General features: G+C 41.7%; 1 protein-coding gene across 1 annotated transcript; it reads right to left on the bottom strand.

The window, feature by feature from the left end:
* Positions 1-6,053: 6,053 nt before the first annotated feature.
* AARD (alanine and arginine rich domain containing protein) lies at positions 6,054-16,710 on the bottom strand (the record flags this gene model as incomplete). The annotated part of the gene is made up of 2 exons (XM_082433320.1): positions 6,054-12,756; positions 16,384-16,710. The coding sequence occupies 2 exons, from the start codon at positions 16,708-16,710 to the stop codon at positions 12,613-12,615; spliced, it is 471 nt and encodes a 156-aa protein (XP_082289446.1). The 3' UTR covers positions 6,054-12,612.
* Between the last annotated feature and the right edge of the window lie 2,420 nt (positions 16,711-19,130).

The raw sequence follows: 19,130 nt of genomic DNA, 5'->3' as shown, positions 1-19,130 counted from the left end.
TAAGATCCCACCGGCCATGGGGTAACTAGGCCCACGTGCCACATCTATTGAGCTTACGTGCCAGGACTAGAGAGAAGCCCGCGTGCCTCAGTGAAAGATCCTGTGTGCCACAACTAAGACCTGATACAGCCAAAAAAAATTAAGGAAAATAAATAAATAGAATTCAGAAAAACAAGAGAGCATTCCTTACTTCTCAAATAGAGAATTAAAAATTGTTGTAATTCCAGAGTAGGTGAGGATATTGGGAAATTGGCATTTCCATACATTGTTAGCAAGAGTATATTCTGATACTCCATTTTTAAAGGACAATTTGCCAATAGTATCAAAATTATAAAAGCACATACTCTGTAATTTAAGAACCCCATATCCAGGAATGTAGTTTTTATAATTACCTGTACAATAATATGTACAGGAAAATTTATTACAGCATCATTTCACATAGCAAATAAAACTCCTGTAAGTAACCTAATTGTTTATTATTAGGAGAAAAGTTCTATAAACTATGGTTTGTCCCTGCAGCTGTTAAAAATAATGAGAATGATCTTTATCTACTGCTATAGAGAGATATATCAAGTGGGAAACATTGTTACAAAATAATACATACATTATGATCCCCTTTGGTTTAAAAAAAAAATAGGTGTGTGTGTGAGTTTGTGTGTGTGTGTGTGTGACTGTGTGTGCTGAGAGAAATTCTAGAAAGATACACAAGAAATAATTGACAGTGTCTACCTCAGGAAGTAAGACAGGTGGAAGTAAAAGTGACTTTTTCTTCAAAGTTTACCTTTCTACATTTTGAACTTTTTAATGTATATGTGTTACTTCTATAATTTAAAAACAAGTTAGTAAATTTTGGAGATTAATCCTTTGTCAGTTGCTTCATTTGCAAATATTTTCTCCCATTCTGAGGGCTGTCTTTTCGTCTTCTTTATGGTTTCCTCTGCTGTGCAAAAGCTTTTAAGTTTCATTCGGTCCCAACTGTTTATTTTTGGTTTTCTTTCCATTTCTCTAGGAGGTGGGTCAAAAAGGATCTTGCTGTGATTTATGTCATAGAATGTTCTGCCTATGTTTTCCTCTAAGAGTTTGATAGTGTCTGGCCTTACATTTAGGTCTTTAATCCATTTTGAGTTTATTTTTGTGTATGGTGTTAGGGAGTGTTCTAATTTCATACTTTTACATGTACCTGTCCAGTTTTCCCAGCACCACTTATTGAAGAGGCTGTCTTTTCTCCACTGTATATGCTTGCCTCCTTTATCAAACATAAGGTGACCATATGTGCGTGGGTTTATCTCTGGGCTTTCTATCCTGTTCCATTGATCTATATTTCTGTTTTTGTGCCAGTACCATACTGTCTTGATTACTGTAGCTTTGTAGTATAGTCTGAAGTCAGGCAGCCTGATTCCTCCAGCTCCGTTTTTCTTTTTCAAGATTGCTTTTGCTATTCGGGGTCTTTTGTGTTTCCATACAAATTGTGAAATTTTTTGTTCTAGTTCTGTGAAAAATGCCAGTGGTAGTTTGATAGGGATTGCATTGAATCTGTAGATTGCTTTGGGTAGTGTAGTCATTTTCACAATGTTGATTCTTCCAATCCAAGAACATGGTATATCTCTCCATCTATTTGTATCATCTTTAATTTCTTTCATCAGTGTCTTATAATTTTCTGCATACAGGTCTTTTGTCTCCTTAGGTAGGTTTATTCCTAGATATTTTATTCTTTTTGTTGCAATGGTGAATGGGAGTGTTTTCTTAATTTTACTTTCAGATTTTTCATCATTAGTGTATAGGAATGCTAGAGATTTCTGTGCATTAATTTTGTATCCTGCTACTTTACCAAATTCATTGATTAGTTCTAGTAGTTTTCTGGTAGCATCTTTAGGATTCTCTATGTATAGTATCACGTCATCTGCAAACAGTGACAGCTTTATTTCTTCTTTTCTGATTTGAATTCCTTTTATTTCCTTTGGATTTCCTTTTATACTCCAATAAAGATGTGAAAAAAAAAAAAAGAAGACAAGTTAGTAAAAAAAAGACTTGTGTCTAAAATAATACATGCAAATAATTTTATAATTTTGGGGTAGAGAGGCTTTCCGGTGGAACACACAAACCATAAATGAAAAGATAAGCATATTTGACCACATACATTTATTTTTAAATTTTAATACCAAGAAGAAAAAATTAAAAAGTATTGTCCAAGGCTGGGTGAAGAGTTTTTAGAGATAACACCAAGAGTAAGATTCACAAAAGAAAAAAATGATAAATTGGTTTATATCAAGATTAAAAACTTCCTCTGTAAAAGACGCAATGAAGATGAAAAGATTAGCAGTAGACTTGGAGAAAACATTTGCAAATTACATATAGGCCAAAGATTGTATGTAGAACATATAAACAGCCCTCCAAGCTCAACAGTTGTTTTTTTTTTTAAGAAGAAAGCAAATAATCCAATTAGAAAATGGGCAAAACATATGAACATACATTTCTCTGAAGAACGTACACATGAAAATAAGTGCATGGAGGATGTTCAACATCACTAGCCATTAGGGAAATGCAAATTAGAACTGCAGTGAAATATCACTACATACCTATCAGAATGGCTAAAATAAAAAATAGTGACAATACCAAAGTTGGTGAGGGCATGATGAAACTGAATTACTCTGTTGCTGGTAGGAATGGAAAATGGGACTGCCATTATGTATGCCTCCATATTGTTTTCCATAGTGGCTACACCAATTTACATTCCCACCAAAAGTGTAGGAGGGTCCCTTTTTCTCCACGTCTTCACCAACATTTCTTATTTCTGGTCTTTTCGATGATAGCCATTCTGACATGTGTGAGGTGTTATATCATTGTTGTTTTTTGTTTGTTTGTTTGTTTTTGTTTTTTAAATTTATTTATTTATTTATTTTTAGCTGTGTTAGGTCTTCGTTTCTGTGCGAGGGCTTTCTCTAGCTGCGGCGAGCGGGGGCCACTCTTCATTGCGGTGCACAGGCCTCTCACTATTGCGGCCTCTCCCGTTGCAGAGCACAGGCTCCAGACGCGCAGGCTCAGTAGTTGTGGCTCACGGGCCCAGTCGCTCCGTGGCATGCGGGATCTACCTAGACCAGGGCTCGAACCCATGTCCCCGGCATTGGCAGGCAGACTCTCAACCACTGCGCCACCAGGGAAGCCCCATCATTGTTGTTTTGATTTTCGTTTCTCTGATGGTTAGCAATGTGGAGCATCTTTTCATGTGCCTGTTGGCTATCTGTGTATCTTCTTGGAAAACTGTCTCTTCAGGTCTTCTGCCCGTTTTTTAATCAAGTTGTTTATTTTTTGATATTGAGTTGTGTAGCTAATTATATATTTTGAATATTAACCCATTATTGCAAATATTTTCTCTCATTCAATAGGCTGCCATTTCATTTTGTTGATGGTGTCCTTTGCAGTGCAAAAGTTTTTAAGTTTAATTAAGCTGCATTTGTGTATTTTTGCTTTTGTTTCCTTCGCCTTGGGAGACAGATCCAAAAAATACCGCTACAATTTATGTCAAAGAGTGTTCTGCCTGTGTTATTGTTTCTGGTCTTACATTTAGGCCTTTAATCCATTTTGAGTTTCTTTTTGTATTCAGTTTGAGAAAATGTTCAAATTTCATTCTTTTACATTTAACTGTCCAGTTTTCCCAGAACCACTTATTGAGAAGAATATCTTTTCTCCATTGTATAGTCTTGCCTCCTTTGTCATAGGTTAATTGACCGTAAGTGTGTGAGTTTATTTCTGTTCCATTGATCTATGTGTCTATTTTTTTGCCAGTGCCATACTGATTTGATTACTATAGCTTTGTAGTATAGTCTGAAGTCAGGGGGCATGATACCTCCAGCTTTGTTTTCTTTCTCAAGATTGCTTTGGCTATTCAGGGTGTTTTGTGGTTCCATATAAATTTTAGGGTGGTTTGTTCTATTTATGTGAAAAATGTCATAGGTATTTTGATAAGGATTGCATTTAATCTGTAGATTGCTTTGGGTAGTATGGACATTTTACAATATTAATTCTTCCAATCCATGAACATGAGATATCTTTCCATTTCTTTGTATCATCTTCAGTGTCCTTCATCAGTGTTTTATTGTTTTCAGAGTATAGGTCTTTCACCTCCTTGGTTAATTTTATTCCTAGATATTTTATTCTTTTTGATGTGATATTAAATGGGATTTATTACTTGCTTCTCTTTATGATAGTTCATTATTAGTGCATAGAAAAGCAACAGAGTTCTGCACATTAATCCTGTATCCTGCAACTTTACTGAATTCATATATTAGTTTTGACAGTTTTTTGGTGGAGAGTTTAGGGGGTTTTCTTGACATAGTATCACGTCAACTGCAAATAGTGACAGTTTTACTTGTTCCCTTCCAACTTGGATGCCTTTCATTTCTTTTTCTTATCTGATTGCTGTGTCTAGGACTTCCAATACTATGTTAAATAGAAGTGGCGAGAGTGGGCTTTCTTGTCTTGTTCCTGATTTTAGAGGAAAATCTTTCAGCTTTTCACCATTGAGTATGATGTAAGCTGTGGGTTTGTCATAAATGGCCTTTATTATGTTGGGATATGTTCCCTCTATACCCACTTTGATGAGAGTTTTTATCATGAATGGATGTTGATTTTGTCATTCGTGTGCCTCCTGTTTGCCCCCTTAGCACTCTGAATTTCCCCCCACTACAGCATTGATCACATTATACTAGAGTATCTTATTGACTTATCTGCCCCTCCTCCCATCCAGGGCATAAACACCATGAGAGCTAGAACCCCATCTTTCATGTTCATTGCAAGATGTTCATTTCAAAGTTGATGCTCAACACATGCCTAGAATAGTGCCTGACACCCAGGAGGCACAACAATAAAGCTGAATAAAAAAGGGAAGAAAAAAAGGGAAGGAGGAAGTGTGGGGAGAGAGGGCAGAGAGAGGGAGAAAGAGAGAAACAAAGAATGTTTGGACTGTTAGAGTCATGCTGCTAATTGAACTTAAGGCAAAATTATAAGGTACTAAGGTATTTAAACTTAGTATTTTTTTTCTTTTTCTATTCCCTTCCGTTGTTTAATTATTCACTCTAGACAGTCTGAAGCAGGGGTCCCCAACCCCCAGGCTGCAGACCAGTACGGGTCCACGGCCTGTCAGGAACTGGGCTGCACAGCAGGAGGTGAGTGACAGGGGAGCAAGCGAAGCTTTATCTGCCACTCCCCATCACTCCCCATCACTAGCATTACTGCCTGAACCATCACCCCACCCCCACCCCCACCCCTGTCCATGGAAAAATTGTCTTCCACAAAATCAGTCCCTGGTGCCAAAAAGGTTGGGGACCGCTGCTCTAAAGGTCAGTGTCTTCATATCACAACCTAAAATAATTCATACTAAAGAAGTGATGACAGCATTGTTTCAAAGGGTGATTCCAAAAGCATTAGTTGGAGACAATAATGCTTAACCCAAAGAATCTTAAAGATCATTTTGAGTTCAATCCCTTACTTTATAAATGAGGAAATTGAAGCCCAGAGACTCACCAGATATCACACAGCAAGTTCAGCTCAGAGCTGACACCCACAGCTGGGTCTTCTGACTTTCTAAACTGCACTTCCTCCTGGAGGAAACACCAGCCACTTAGGGAGAGTGATGTCTTGGGAAGCAGGATGAGGGTGATGTTCCCAAAGTCAGGCAGGCCAGCTTTCTTTCTGCCCCTCAAATTTCAACAGCCTCAAGCATCACCTACCCCAGAGGGTTATTGTGGGTTTAATGAGCTATTGGCTATGACAGCACCTGGTATATTGTCAACTGTAAAGCACTGGGTAAGCTGTAGGGTTGGGGGTAAACAGTAAACCATCAAGTCACAGTAGATTGAGAGGACATTGGTCATCCTCTCAGTAACCTGACAATCTCACCTAGAAATCTTGAGAAATTTCTTTGCTTGACAATTCCTAACTGAATCCTGTAGAAGTTTAGAGAGACAAGCATCCTTCATACCAATTCAGAAGCAATTTTTGTACAGACTTGATTTTAGGCTGTTTTTTTGACAGTTCCCTTTATTTTAGGCTGTTTTTTTGACAGTTCCCTAAACTTCCCTGATACAAAAATTTAAAAGCTGATGAACACTTCACTGTATTTTACTGCCAGTTCACTCCTGAAACACTTTAGGAAATTATTTCATTCTAATTTCTTACAGTTGCTGAAAAATAAAATGGCTTCTGTGACAGAATCAGATAGGTAGTAGGTTCCATAGGCATTTGGATATCCTTGATGGAGTGTGTTAAAAGAGAAACCAAGGTATATTAAAAATTTTAAGTTTATTTGAGCAAACATCGAGTCAAAGCAGGCAGCATCCAATCTTGCAGATAGAAAAGGGTTCTGAGGTGGTGTACAAAATGAAAGACTTTTATAACCAGAAGGAAGTAGGCACAAGGAAGCTATACTAGGCCAAAAAAGGTGGGTTGGTTATTGCAAGGTCACTTTCTTTTAGGGGATGGCAGGGGTCTATCAGGCAGATTATCTGACGAGTGCTGATCACGTGATTACTGGTTGACTGGTTTAAAATTCCATTTCTGGGAGAGCCAAAAGTGTAATCAAGTTAAGTCTCAGTTTGGTGGCGTGGGGCTTAGTGTAAGTGACTCCGTTTTGGACGTTTTGTCTTTCTCTTAACAAGTGTGAGTATGTGGAAATGTTTTTATTTGTTTGTTTGTTTTTAAAATTTATTATTTATTTTTTATTTTTTTTATTTTTGGCTGTGTTGGGTCTTCGTTTCTGTACGAGGACTTTCTCTAGTTGTGGCAAGCGGGGGCCACTCTTCATCGCGATGCACGGGCCTCTCACTATCGCAGCCTCTCTCATTGTGGAGCACAGACGCCAGACGTGCAGGCTCAGTAGTTGTGGCTCACGGGCCTAGTTGCTCCGCGGCATGTGGGATCTTCCCAGACCAGGGCTCGAACCTGTGTCCCCTGCATTGGTAGGCAGATTCTCAACCACTGCGCCACCAGGGAAGCCCTGTGGAAATGTTTTTAATACTCAGAACCTTTACTGTGGAATTCCAGAGTCTCCACAGGGTTCAGGAGGGGGTTTCTCTCAGATACATTTCCCTCCAATATGCTTTGATTGGTCTCCTATTGCATTAGATGGGTCCTAAGTGACCAAATGATGTTTCTGGAGTCCTTTGCCTATAGTTTCTAATATCCACAGTTGCAATCAGATAATGCATCATCCTGAACCTTCATCTCAGGAGGTTGTCGGGGTTCAAGTGTGTCAGTTAGTGATGCTTCGTTGGGTGCATGGAACTAAATACTTAAATAAAAGTGGCTTAAACAACTGAGTTTTATTACTGTTGTTCCTTAGAGAACAAGACTAGCCATAGGTAGGCAGTCTCAGGGTTGGCTCAGGAGCTCAGTTTTGCCATCAGCAGCAACATTACTTCTCTTCATCTTTCTGTCTTCCCATCCTCAAAGTGTCCGTGTGTTTCCTACCTTGGTCACAGGGTGGCTGCAGCAGGTGCAAGCTTTACAACCTCATGTGACAGTGTTCCTAAGCAAGAAAGAAGAGAGCTTACCTCCTCTTTCTCCTTTTGTAGGAAAAGAAAACGTTTCTCAGAAAACCCCCAGCAAACTTCCCTTATGTCTTATTGGACAAAACTGGATTCTATGGCCATTCTGAGCTCCCAGAAGTGAAGCTGTCATTCTCAATCTCTCCTGGAATCGGGTGTTTCCAATAGACAAGAAGGATGAGCAAAATGTTTGTTAGGTGGGCTGTCATAATATTAAACACTACTTGAGAGCATTCTAAACACTTAACATACATTAATCCATTAGATCTTCACAACAAGTCCCTGGGGTGGGTAGGTGTGATTATTGTAATATTACTTTACACAGAAGCAAACTGAACTTCAGCGATAATAACATAGCGAGGCAGTGAAGGAGCCAAGATTCCAACCCCATCGCCGGACTCCAGAGGCTGCACTGCTAACTACATATTACACCGCTCTCAGCCTGCAGTGACCGCCTCAGCAGGCAATCTGCCAGGCTGCATCCAAAAGTCTAGCACATGAAAGGTCTGAGCCATGCTTATCTCCTCGTGAAGTGCAAATGTGACATTTTCCCCTGGCTGCAGTCACGGTGTGGGTGAGAAGAGCAGAGAGGCATCCAAGAGTGACAAGAATTGCTTTTCATCATCATCGAGGCTGCAACAGCCAGGGCCACGATCAGGGCCAGGGCTGGGACCAGGAGAGGACAACTCATGGCCAAGGGCCAGTGATAAACAGACAGCAGCCCACCGCACCATCACAGGTGTCAGGACATCTGGGCAAGTCAGAGGTGAGTGATGGAGAGTCCAGTTACAAGCAGGCAGGATTGGAGTAGAAGAGAGTTTCCCAGTTAGAGGAATGATTTAGAGGCCACTCCACTCTTTCTCTCATTTTCAAATGAGTAAAGTGAGGCCCAAATAGAGTGGAGTAATGTCTTCCAGATCACCCAACTTGTCTATGTAGAATGTGAGGCACAAAATGAGGGCCTTTTTCCAGGTGAAACAGAAAGAACCTGGGGGCAGGTCCTCAAGGAAGCCTTCTTTGTCTGACCCTTGTAGAAAGCATCCCTAGTGCTTCATACAGGCTTCTGTTACACTTTCTGTTATAATATCAAATTTATTCACTTGTGTCTGGGTCTCCCTGATTACCTTGGGAGGGTCTCAAAAGCCAGACTACACTCAGCTCTGGACAAAGAATCTTGACAGCTCCACTTGCATGGCCCCTTTGATTATCATTTCCTCCTTGATAAAATGGAAAAAGCAATAGTTCCAACCTCACAGTGTTGCTGGGATGATCGAGTTTTAAACGCACATGGCACTGTGTGCCAGGCAGATTCAGCGGTTGTTAAGTAGCAGTTGGCCATTTCATATCTCCCTGGTGCCTCCTCTCAAGTTTAGTAAATCAATTTATCAACCAGCAGAAGAGTCAACATCACAACAGAGAGCAGGTGGCAGAACGTTAGAGAGACAAAAAGACGCGATGAAGAAAGAAGCAGGCACAGGAAAGGTCTGAGTCCAAAAGGGTAGTGAGATCACATAGAACTGAAGATGTAAAAGAAACACACAGAAAGTGGAAGAGCCTTCACCACAAACTCCATCTCCCAAACCTGCTTCGAGGTTCTTCAGCTTGGGCTCCTCAAGATTTAAAATAAGACGGGTACCATTTTGACTAGCTTCTTTAGACAAATCTAAAGAGACTGAAGCAATTTGCTTTAGGTTATAAAGCTGGCATGTGGCCAAGCCAGGACTAAATACGAAGGCCAAATGACTTCAAAACCACGTTCTACGTGCATACAAATCATCATGGGATTAAATAAGCTAATACATGTGACATTCTTGGCCCAACACGGGGCACAGGAGAGGTGGCTCATGTCATTGCTGGTTTATCATTACATTCCAAGGGTCTCCCCCTTCATGGTCCCAGAAGAGAAGGATGGCGGCACTGTGGTTCCCAAGGAAGAAGTGGAGCCTCGTAAGCCCCAGCATTCATTGGAGGCAGGACCCAGAAGCAACGATGCATGGCCCCCTTGGTCCAGGTGAAACAAGAGGCTGCCAGACCCAGAGGTAGGCAGAGTGGCATAGGTTCAACCCGAAACCTCACCATATTTCTAATCCTTCCATAACCCTCATGGCAGTGATGGCAGCAGCAAAAATGAAAGAGAGGAAGCAGCTGGCACCGGAGGGCCTTGTGCCAGACTCACGGCCGGGAGGGACTCCAGCAGTGATAACAGCGGTAAATAAACAGAATTGATGGCTGCAGCGGGGCCCCGTACCCCGCCTGGGAAGGGACCAGGGGAGATGGGATTCTTGTGCATCCCATCCCACTGGTGCAGGCTCAGCCATCACGGGTTTACCCACATCAGACTCTGATCCGTCCCCCGGCTGGGCGCTCCAGAAGCACCTGTTAACAGCAGAAGTAGTTTGGCAAGCCAAACAAAACGTGGATTCATCCAGGCCACCTGTAAAGGGATGTAAAGCCTAACAACCTGTGCAAAGCTCCTAATTGTCATAATTAATTTGGCACCTCTTCAGTGGTAGATGCTAACCGAGTACCATGGAGTGAAAGCCCATTCCCTGCTAACGTGATTAGCCCCCCCCATAATTAAAGCTGTGAGAAATCGTCATTTGAAAAATCTAAATGCCATATTTTCCTCGCTAAACTGTTTCTGTCATTTTCTCTTCTTTGGTCCTCTCTATCCACTACTGGGGTGAACAGTTTACTTTCTTCGACTTATCCAGTTACTGCTTCCCTGTTGCATAATTTAGGTTATAATTATTTTCTCATTTTCCCCTCCAGCTGGCAGTAGTTTGGTCCCTTCCACCTTGTATTTCTTTAAAATGTCACACTGTTGCTCTAGCTTATTTAAACACTCTGGAAAGTGAAGAAGTGTAGCCATTGGAAGTGCATCCCCACATCCCTTAGAAGAGGGTCCCTGTTGTCTTTCCATGCGCAGCAGACAGGACCAGAATCCAGCAAACTAACAAAAACAGCTGATTGCAGTCGCAAAAAAAAAAACAACCCACAGTCTGGCTTCTACTTAAAAAAAAGAAGATGAGGGATATGGTATGAGAGCAGAATTGACTTTATGAGGGGAAACAAAGCAAAAACATTTAATAGCAGTAGTGTTCCATGTATCAAGTTCTCACTGTATCTCTCTATTGACAGCTAATATCACAGGCCACCTCCACTGATGAGGGCTTCCAAACAAAGACTTTCTTATTCTGTTTCTCCATTTGTCACTCCTAAAAGATACAGTGATCCAAAGTTTATCGCTGAAAGACAGGACAAAAAACTGGTGACAAAAACTTTACGATAAACGGTGGACTTTTTTTTTTGTCTGAAAAAAAGGGAAAAATAATGCATCCATTTTCAGAAGTTCTCTTTTTGTTTCTTTCTTTTGATTCCCAAGAGAGCACATTTTTAGTAGAATTGAATTATTCACATGAATGCTAACCAATGTCAGCTACTCTGTATTCTGTAAGGAATTGAGCTTATAAAATGAATCATCTTGAGTATTTGCTAAACACAGAAGCACAAGAATTTGTAAATAATAAATTGTAAAATGTACTTTAGAATGACTGCTCCAACATTTGAGTAGACTCTTTTTCAAAGAAAAGATCACAGGAATTCCACTGCCTCTTTCCTCAGAATTTCTATAACTTTGAGGAAGAGACTTATAGGAAATCTCTTTTACAAGTATAAGTTAAGATACCAGTCTGTATGTTTATAAGCCAAGGGCTTATATGCAGAATTTCTCAAGAAATCCAGGGGTTAGATATCAGGATATCGCCGACAGCTCATTGACAATGTCCTGTAAGTTGAACATAGTAATACCTCAGTTGTACAGAGGGAAGAAATTAAGTACCAAAGAGCTGAAATAATTCACTTAGAGTGACCAAAAAAAGTTAAGGACAAACTAAACTTGGTTCAGATAATCCTCAAACCCTCATACACATAAAACAACTTGTATTTAAGAGAAAGACCATGTCCATTCTGCTCTTTGTCTTCCAGAACTAATTTTTATTGTTAATTAAATATGCAAATGACTTACATTTTATAAATTAATATTTATTTTTACAGACAATGACCATTATGAATATCGCTGAGATCCGCAACTATTTTTTTATGAACTTTATTTTTTACATTAAGAAGGAACCACTTTTAAGGTAGAGGTAGATATTCTAATTCAACATGAACCATTTTAACTCCTAAAAGCTTAACAAAGGAATTGTGTTAGTTGGGAATCTTTTGCGTACAAGTCATAAAACTCCAACTCAATTGACTTAGGCAAAAGGAGATTGTATTAGGAGGCTATTAGAGGATTTTCATGTATCCAAATGACAGCAAGGGCTGGGGATTTAAGCAGCTGCACCCCTGAGACAAGGAAGAGCAGCTCTCTCCCTCCCCTTTTGGGCTCTCAGTGGTGCTGTTTCGACCTCCTATATTAGAGATTCCATTCTCTCACATGGTGGGCACCGGCAGCTTCCAAGCCCCTCTGTTCCACAGCTTCTACCATCAGCTTCTAATACTCATCTGCTCCCTTAGTTCAAGTTCAAAAACTCCTGAGGACAAGTTGATCAAACTGCCTCGATCTGCGTGACTATATCCAATGAGTTGAGACACCCTTAATGGTAGACTGTATCTGAAGGGTATGGTTGGAATCTAGGCAGAAGTAATTCTCCAAAAAGGGGATGGGACGGAAAGGAAAGGCTACTGAACAGCTAACTGGACAGACAAACCAAGAATAAACAAGTAGAACAAAAACAAACACAGATTCTGAAAGTTCAGATAACATCAGAAAGTTAAGATGGCACAAGATAGAATGCTGGAAATTGGCATTAAGGCATTCTTCAGTACATTCTTTTTACTTCTATTTCCCAGCCAAAACAATGAATACATAACTTTAAAACTTGACAACATACCATTTTCTCTCCCCTCTTGTAGATGTTTTCTGTCACTTCCCCATGGCATCGAAGTTTTTGGCCTAAAAATTGCCCCTCAAGTCTTACACAAAGCATCCATAATGTTACTGTCAGAATTGTTTCGGAGTTGTCTATGTTATTTTTAGGGTTCAGATCTTCTTCTGTGCATTTCCTCATTCCATATTCACGACATTATCTTCTGAGCTTTGCAATTCTGATGCAACTTCCAGTTCATACTCCTTTTTCAATTGCTGCATTTTCATGTTTAAATCCAGCAAAGTTCTGGCCAGCTGGCAATTTCGGAAACGCATTTCCAGCTAAAAGTTAGAAAAAAATAAGGATTTTTATTAGCCTGAGTTATGGATCAAATGAAACTGCTCTCTGCACAGGAAAAATAAGGACTTTGTAGGAAAGGAAAATAAGATATCAAGAACATGTATTTCTTATCTTATTCTCCAGTTCTGACTGTTTGGCCTGACTATAAAACTGACTTTTTATATGACAAGGTAAAGTCCAGATATACAAATAGCTTTTGAAATGGCCTTGCAATGAAAACAAAAAAAGCTCATGCACAGAGCCGTCCATTTGAAAAATTCCTGTGCATAGAAGGCTGTTTCCAAGCAATGGCATGTGATCTGCGAGGAAATCATTTATCTTTATGAGCTTTCTGAGCTCCAGGATAACTGCTCAGGGCCACCTGAGCTTTCAGAACCTGGGCCCATTTACTTGATTACTTGTCATTTCAAGTTTTTAGGATTTTAAATGGTCTCCCTGTTGAGCAAAACATTTAACGACCCCTTTATGTGTACTTATAGAATCTAACAATTTTCACTGTAGAGTGAAATCTGTTATACAGCAAGGCTGATTTATACCCTCCCTCCAGGGGCGTTTGTGAAGGTACCCATGTATTAAGAAATAGATTGATCTCTTGGGCAATGTACCTAAGAGGCAGTCTGACAAAGCTTAGTCCAACATAATCTTTGCATTATAGTTGAAAACTAGTAATCAACTATTTGCATATTTCTTCAATTAGGGTCTTGTTTAATGCAGTTCATGAGAGCCCTGTTCTCTCTGCTGAAAACCCCTCATCAACTCACCAAAAGAAACCACCCCACAGTGAACCAGGACATTCCGCTGGTAAAAAGCAACTATGGGTGGTCCCCTCCTAATCTGCAAAATAAAGTCACTGGATAAAATTTCTTTCAGTTTTCCTCTGACATATTTTTCTTCATTCTTCAGCACCTGGAACCATTTCTTTGATAGCAAGAATTTGCAAAGAATAAAGTAAATGAACATCCAGCAAACAGACAGTAACAACACAACCACTAGCACAAGAAGCCCTGGCACCTTGCCTACAGGAAGCTTCCGTTCTCCAGTGTGGCACGGACGCCCTACACACCTGCCCTACTCTTCCAGCTTTATTTCCTGGCCCTCTTCCCACACCAGCTCCCACTGCAGCTGGTCAGAAACTTTGCCTGTCCCAGAATAAACACGTCGCACTGAGCCACATCTTCTGCCCCCTCTGCCCCTTGCCACCCACTTCCTGTTGAGCTCAGCCAGATGCCAACTCTTCTTAGAAGGCTTCTCTGTCTCGCCTTATCTGTGCTTCCACAGCGTTCTGTACATGTGCCTCTCCTAGCACGCGGCCTACACTGGACTGATGATTTTGAGCACAGTTTGTTCCTATCCCTAACTGTATCCCCAGCTAGGGGTGCACTGCCTGCTCACGCAACATGGTGGGTTCTCTGTGTGTTTGCTAAAAGACTGAGTGAAGGAATGACTAAATGGAGAAACTGATGAACACCCATCCCATACTTTCATGCCACGAATCAAGCAGTTAAATTATTGATAATGGCTCACCATCTAAGCAAAAAAAGTATGTGTAATTCACACCTGTTTAGGAAAGTCAAACACCAAGGATTCCTTAATTTTCTTTCCTCATGGATCCCACTGAGAATCTAATGAAAGCTGTGAACCCACTCTGAGGAAAGAAGTGCATTTTATGTGCATACAAAATTTGGCATACAATTTTAGGTATATAGAACCCCTGGAATTCACTCACAGGCCCTGGAATTCAATGCAAGCCACTAAGAAAACCCATTCAAACAACAAATAATAGCATAAATAACATTTCATAAATAGCAACATGTCTCTAAATTAACTGGACCTGTTCATCATTGTTCCTTACACAAATACCACCCTAACAGATGATGTGTGGACATACATGTATGGATGGGTGCCAGTTCCCACAGAAAACTGGCTAATGGCCCATTATCAAAAACTGCTTCTTCTAGTGGTGACGGTGTTAAGGATCCGCATTCTTTAGCTTCTTCATGACTGGTCACACACAATGGTGAAATGGTTGGCCAAGATGATGACCATGATCTATATCTCAGGAACACAGCATCTGTGTTTGTGTGACATTCTTTGCCTCCTTTCCAGAAAAACCCTTGATCTTCCATGCCTATGTATCTGTCACTTTGGGGGCACAACCAAAAAACAGTAAGAGCCACTGAGTAGTGTCTATGTTCTATGCACTTTATATGACATTATCTCATATAATACTTACAGTGATCCTATGAGTTTATTATTTCCATTTTACAGATGAAACCCAAACTTGCTAATTAGCATTCCTAAAGTAATAGGAACAGTGAGAGCAGAGCCTGTAAATGTTAATGCTGGGATTTGAACCCTCATCTATTTGGAATTTTATTCTCCACCTCCTCCCCACCCCCAGTACATCACTTGCTTAAAACTCCTACTAGTGGAACGACTAGTTAGAATGTGAAGGTTCAAGTGCCTCGGAGCTTACTGAATATGATTTCTTCACTTGATTTAAATGAATCAACTGCGGTACGGGAGGGATGGTGACACCCCAGGTCAGCAGCACAGGGGGATGAGCCCGGTCTCGGCCTTCCAGTGGGCATCCTGACCCACAGCACACCCCTCCGGGCCATCTCTACTAATGAGGGGTCTCGCCCAGCCACTGCTCAGGTATCTGAAGAAAACCATGTGTTTCTCCGATATGGCTGGGTCAGAATTAATACACACCTTGTCAAATTCAAATTGTTAACACAGGTAAAATTAAATTTACTACCTTCTTGCCCTTCTTAAACTCAGAAACAAGATAAACTGTTAAGGTTCTTAAATCAGACAACTGACTGATGGTTGAATCCGTTCTAAAGTAGTGGTTAACATTTTATTAGTATTCAATGCAAAAGACTAGAACTTTCCAAATCTCCACTACACATATTCATAGGCAGCACCGTTTTAAAGCTTAAATTGCTCTTATTCATTTTGTCCCTTTCAAATTTTACCTAACTTGGAAATTGTTTCAATCACAAAACAGTAACTAAAATATTTACCTACAGTTCCTCCTGCTAATGTTAAAAAGCTACGATTTTACAAAATACCTTATTATCATTTCCTGTTTTCTGAATTCTTACCCAGGGGAAAGATAAAACTTGCAGAATAAAAGAAACAGTTGCTGATGGACTCGCTCCATCCATCCCATGAGTTCATTTCATTGAAACTTCCGCCTCCGAGCCCCATAACATGCACGTACTATGAGTTCCCTAGAGGGAACTTTCTATGTGGTAGAAAAATATAGAACAAGTTGGGGAGGGATGGGGACGGAGGTCTTGGGTGTGTCACTAGTAGACTCAGCCCTCGACAGCCAGCCAGCACCTCGGGTCCTGCCGGACCCCTCCCCTCCCCCGCTTCCCTCCTGGATGCTGCCTGGGAGGCAGGAGCATCGGCGCGGTCGGGGAAGATCGACGGCCGGTGCCCAGCTCGCCCGCGCTGCACGGCCAAACCCTCTCCCTGGGAAAAGCGGCGCTCGGCCTCCCAAGTCCTCGGTGGGGCACGTGCGCGGCCCGCGGCCCGGGGCCCCGGGAGAGGACAAAGGAGAGGCGGCCCCGAGAGCCGGCCGCCAGCGCGCTCACCAGCTCGGCGCGCAGCCCGGCCAGGGCGCTCTCGACGCGCGCCCGGCTCTGCTCCTCCCGCGCCGCCTCCGCCGCCTCCTCCTCCCGCGAGCGCCTCGAGCCGCCGCGCGGCACCGCCCGCTGGAAGGCGCGCGCCAGCCGCCTCCTGAGGTCTTCCAGCAGCGGGCTGGCGGCTGGGGCCTCCTCGGGGCCGGCCACGCTCTCGCCGCCTCCGGGAAAGCCTCGTGAGGGAGGCAGGGTTGAGGGCCTGAGCCCGGCGCCAACGAGGATGCCGTGGGGCCCCCGGGAAGTTCCCTCTCTGCGGCGGCTGGAGCCCCCCAGGGACATCTCGGAGACGCCGGGTTCCAGGCTTCCAGGCTTGTATTGCTAAGGGTTTGTTTCCAAGTGCGAGATGAGGGCGGGTGAGGTTGGGGGCGGGGTAACTCATGGAACCGGCGGGACCACTGCCAAGTGGGACGGGGCTATTGCTCCGCCGTGCAGAGGCGCTCCATTCCCCGGGCCTCATCTCTGTCCTTCTTTCCCCCTTAGCAACAGACGAAGGAAGTGGTTCCCATAACGCCGAGAAGAGGTTCCAACTGGCTCCCTTTTTCTTGCTCCTTGGAGTGTCGTTCTAAGGGAAGACTTGGGTCCATCCAGGTAGGTGGAAGTTGAGGTACGCATGGAAAGTTTGAGGCCCTGATGGCCTCGGTTATTAATATTTCAGCCCTGTAAAATACTTTTCTCTGGCTTTCTACCGACTGTGAGGCACTGTGACAGGTGTTGTGGATATGAAGTCTGATTAGGCCTCGTACCAATCCCAGGCGTTGCTCACAGTCAAGTGGGAGAAGCTTGGCCCTGTTTGAAACTTAGAGAGAATGATCTTTCCACAAGCCCAACAATGCAGGAGACACTTCGATTCTGAAACTCCGTGTTCTTTTCTATACTTGACACCTTTCTGCCACTTTCACATTATGAAGGGGTTAAAATGAAAAATAAAAATTCCTCTTACTCCAGAGTGTGTTATTTTCTAATTCCCAATTCAGTGTAATCAGGTGCCAGTATTACTTGTATATCCTTTATCAATGAACAGAATCAGCTGCCTCTTTTGGATCTAATGGAGAATTTCTAAAAAGGAATAAACAATCAAAATCTTTGTGTGATCATAGAATGCAAATCCCTACCCGCCCCCCATCCAAAAAGGGGGCAGAGATGCCCATACAGTACTCCCAGAATTAATCATTCGTTTAATAAAGATTTACAAGTCACCTGCAATGTTCCAAGTCCGTGATTGGCATTGAGGGCAGTAAGAGTTAATTGTGATTAGTATTTACTGTGTGTCAGGCACTTTTCATATATTAACCCATTTTATCTTCACAATAACGCTGTGAGGAAGGTACTATTAGTCTCTATATTTTACAGGTGAGGAAACTAAGGCAGATGTTAAGCTGTAAGGCAAAGATCACAAAACTGGTAAATGGTGGGCCTGGGATTTGCACCTAGGAAGTCTGGCTTGTGCTCTGAACCACTGAGACACACCTTGGATACACACTACCTCCCAAAGAGGAAAAGAAGTTGCTCAGTTGTATGACTGAATGTTCAAATTCCCTGTGCTCATAAAATTCAACTCTACAGAAATGGCTTAAGGCCCAGCTGGATAAGGAGGAGTGCAGGTTACCAATTCTGCTGATAATCTGCCAAGTTCAATCTGCCACCTTACAATAGTTTACAATCTAAGCACAGTCATATACCTATCATTGTATATTTGTCATAAAGATTCTCTAGAAACATTTGAAGATGTGTTCTATTGGTGGAAATTATGAAAATCCATATGGTCTACTAGGAACTAACTGAATATAAATTTAAATATTTAAGTTTTTTAAATTTGTGGTTTTTATGCATGTATGTGATAGGTGGTGGGGCTTGAAAACCAGCACCAGTCAATGTGCAGTAGAAATATTTTTTATATATATAAATTTATTTATTTATTTATTTATTTTTGGCTGCATTGGGTCTTTGTTGCTGCGCATGGGCTTTCTCTAGTTGCGGCGAGCGGGGGCTACTCTTAGTTGCGGTGCATTGGCTTCTCATTGCGGTGGCTTCTCCTGTTGCGGAGCATGGGCTCTAGGTGTGCAGGTTTCAGTAGTTGTGGCACGTGGGCTCAGTAGTTGTGGCACACGGGCTTAGTTGCTCCACGGCATGTGGGAGCTTCACGGACCAGGGCTCGAACCCATGTCCCCTGCATTGGCAGGTGGATTCTTAACCACTGCGCCACCAGGGAAGTCCAGAAATATTTAAAATTAGTTTTCTCCCGTGATTTTTCACTTCTGTTTCCAGATCATTTTCTTCAACAAGAATTTCAGTTAAGTTTGATTTAATTCAACAAACAGTGAACGGTGCATGTTCATTTAAGCACTGTCCCATGTAAAGGAGATAAAAAGGTGAATAAAGCACAGTTTTTGTCCTCCAGAAGCTTAAAGCCTGAAAGAACAAATTCATTCATTCATTCATTCAGCAGTAGTTATTTAATATCTTATTTATATACCAAGTATTATACAGAGTGCTCAGGCTTTGAAAGTAAACCAGTAAGACAAAATGGTGTTTTAGAATAGATTGGGTTTATCACAAATTAATTTTTTTCCATAGATCAATTTTTTCAGCTGTGGTGTATCTTGAATTTTACAATTTTTTTTTCTTTTATACAAGTAAAATGAATGGAAGCATTGGTGAATCAGAGTGAATATAATTTGCAGAGACATTTGCGTTAGGAA

The sequence above is a fragment of the Balaenoptera physalus genome (genome assembly GCF_965194825.1).
Source record: "Balaenoptera physalus genome assembly, chromosome: 17".
NCBI lineage: Eukaryota > Metazoa > Chordata > Mammalia > Artiodactyla > Balaenopteridae > Balaenoptera > Balaenoptera physalus.
The sequence above is the reverse complement of the archived record's forward strand: the minus strand, read 5'-3'. Positions and strand labels throughout refer to the sequence as shown.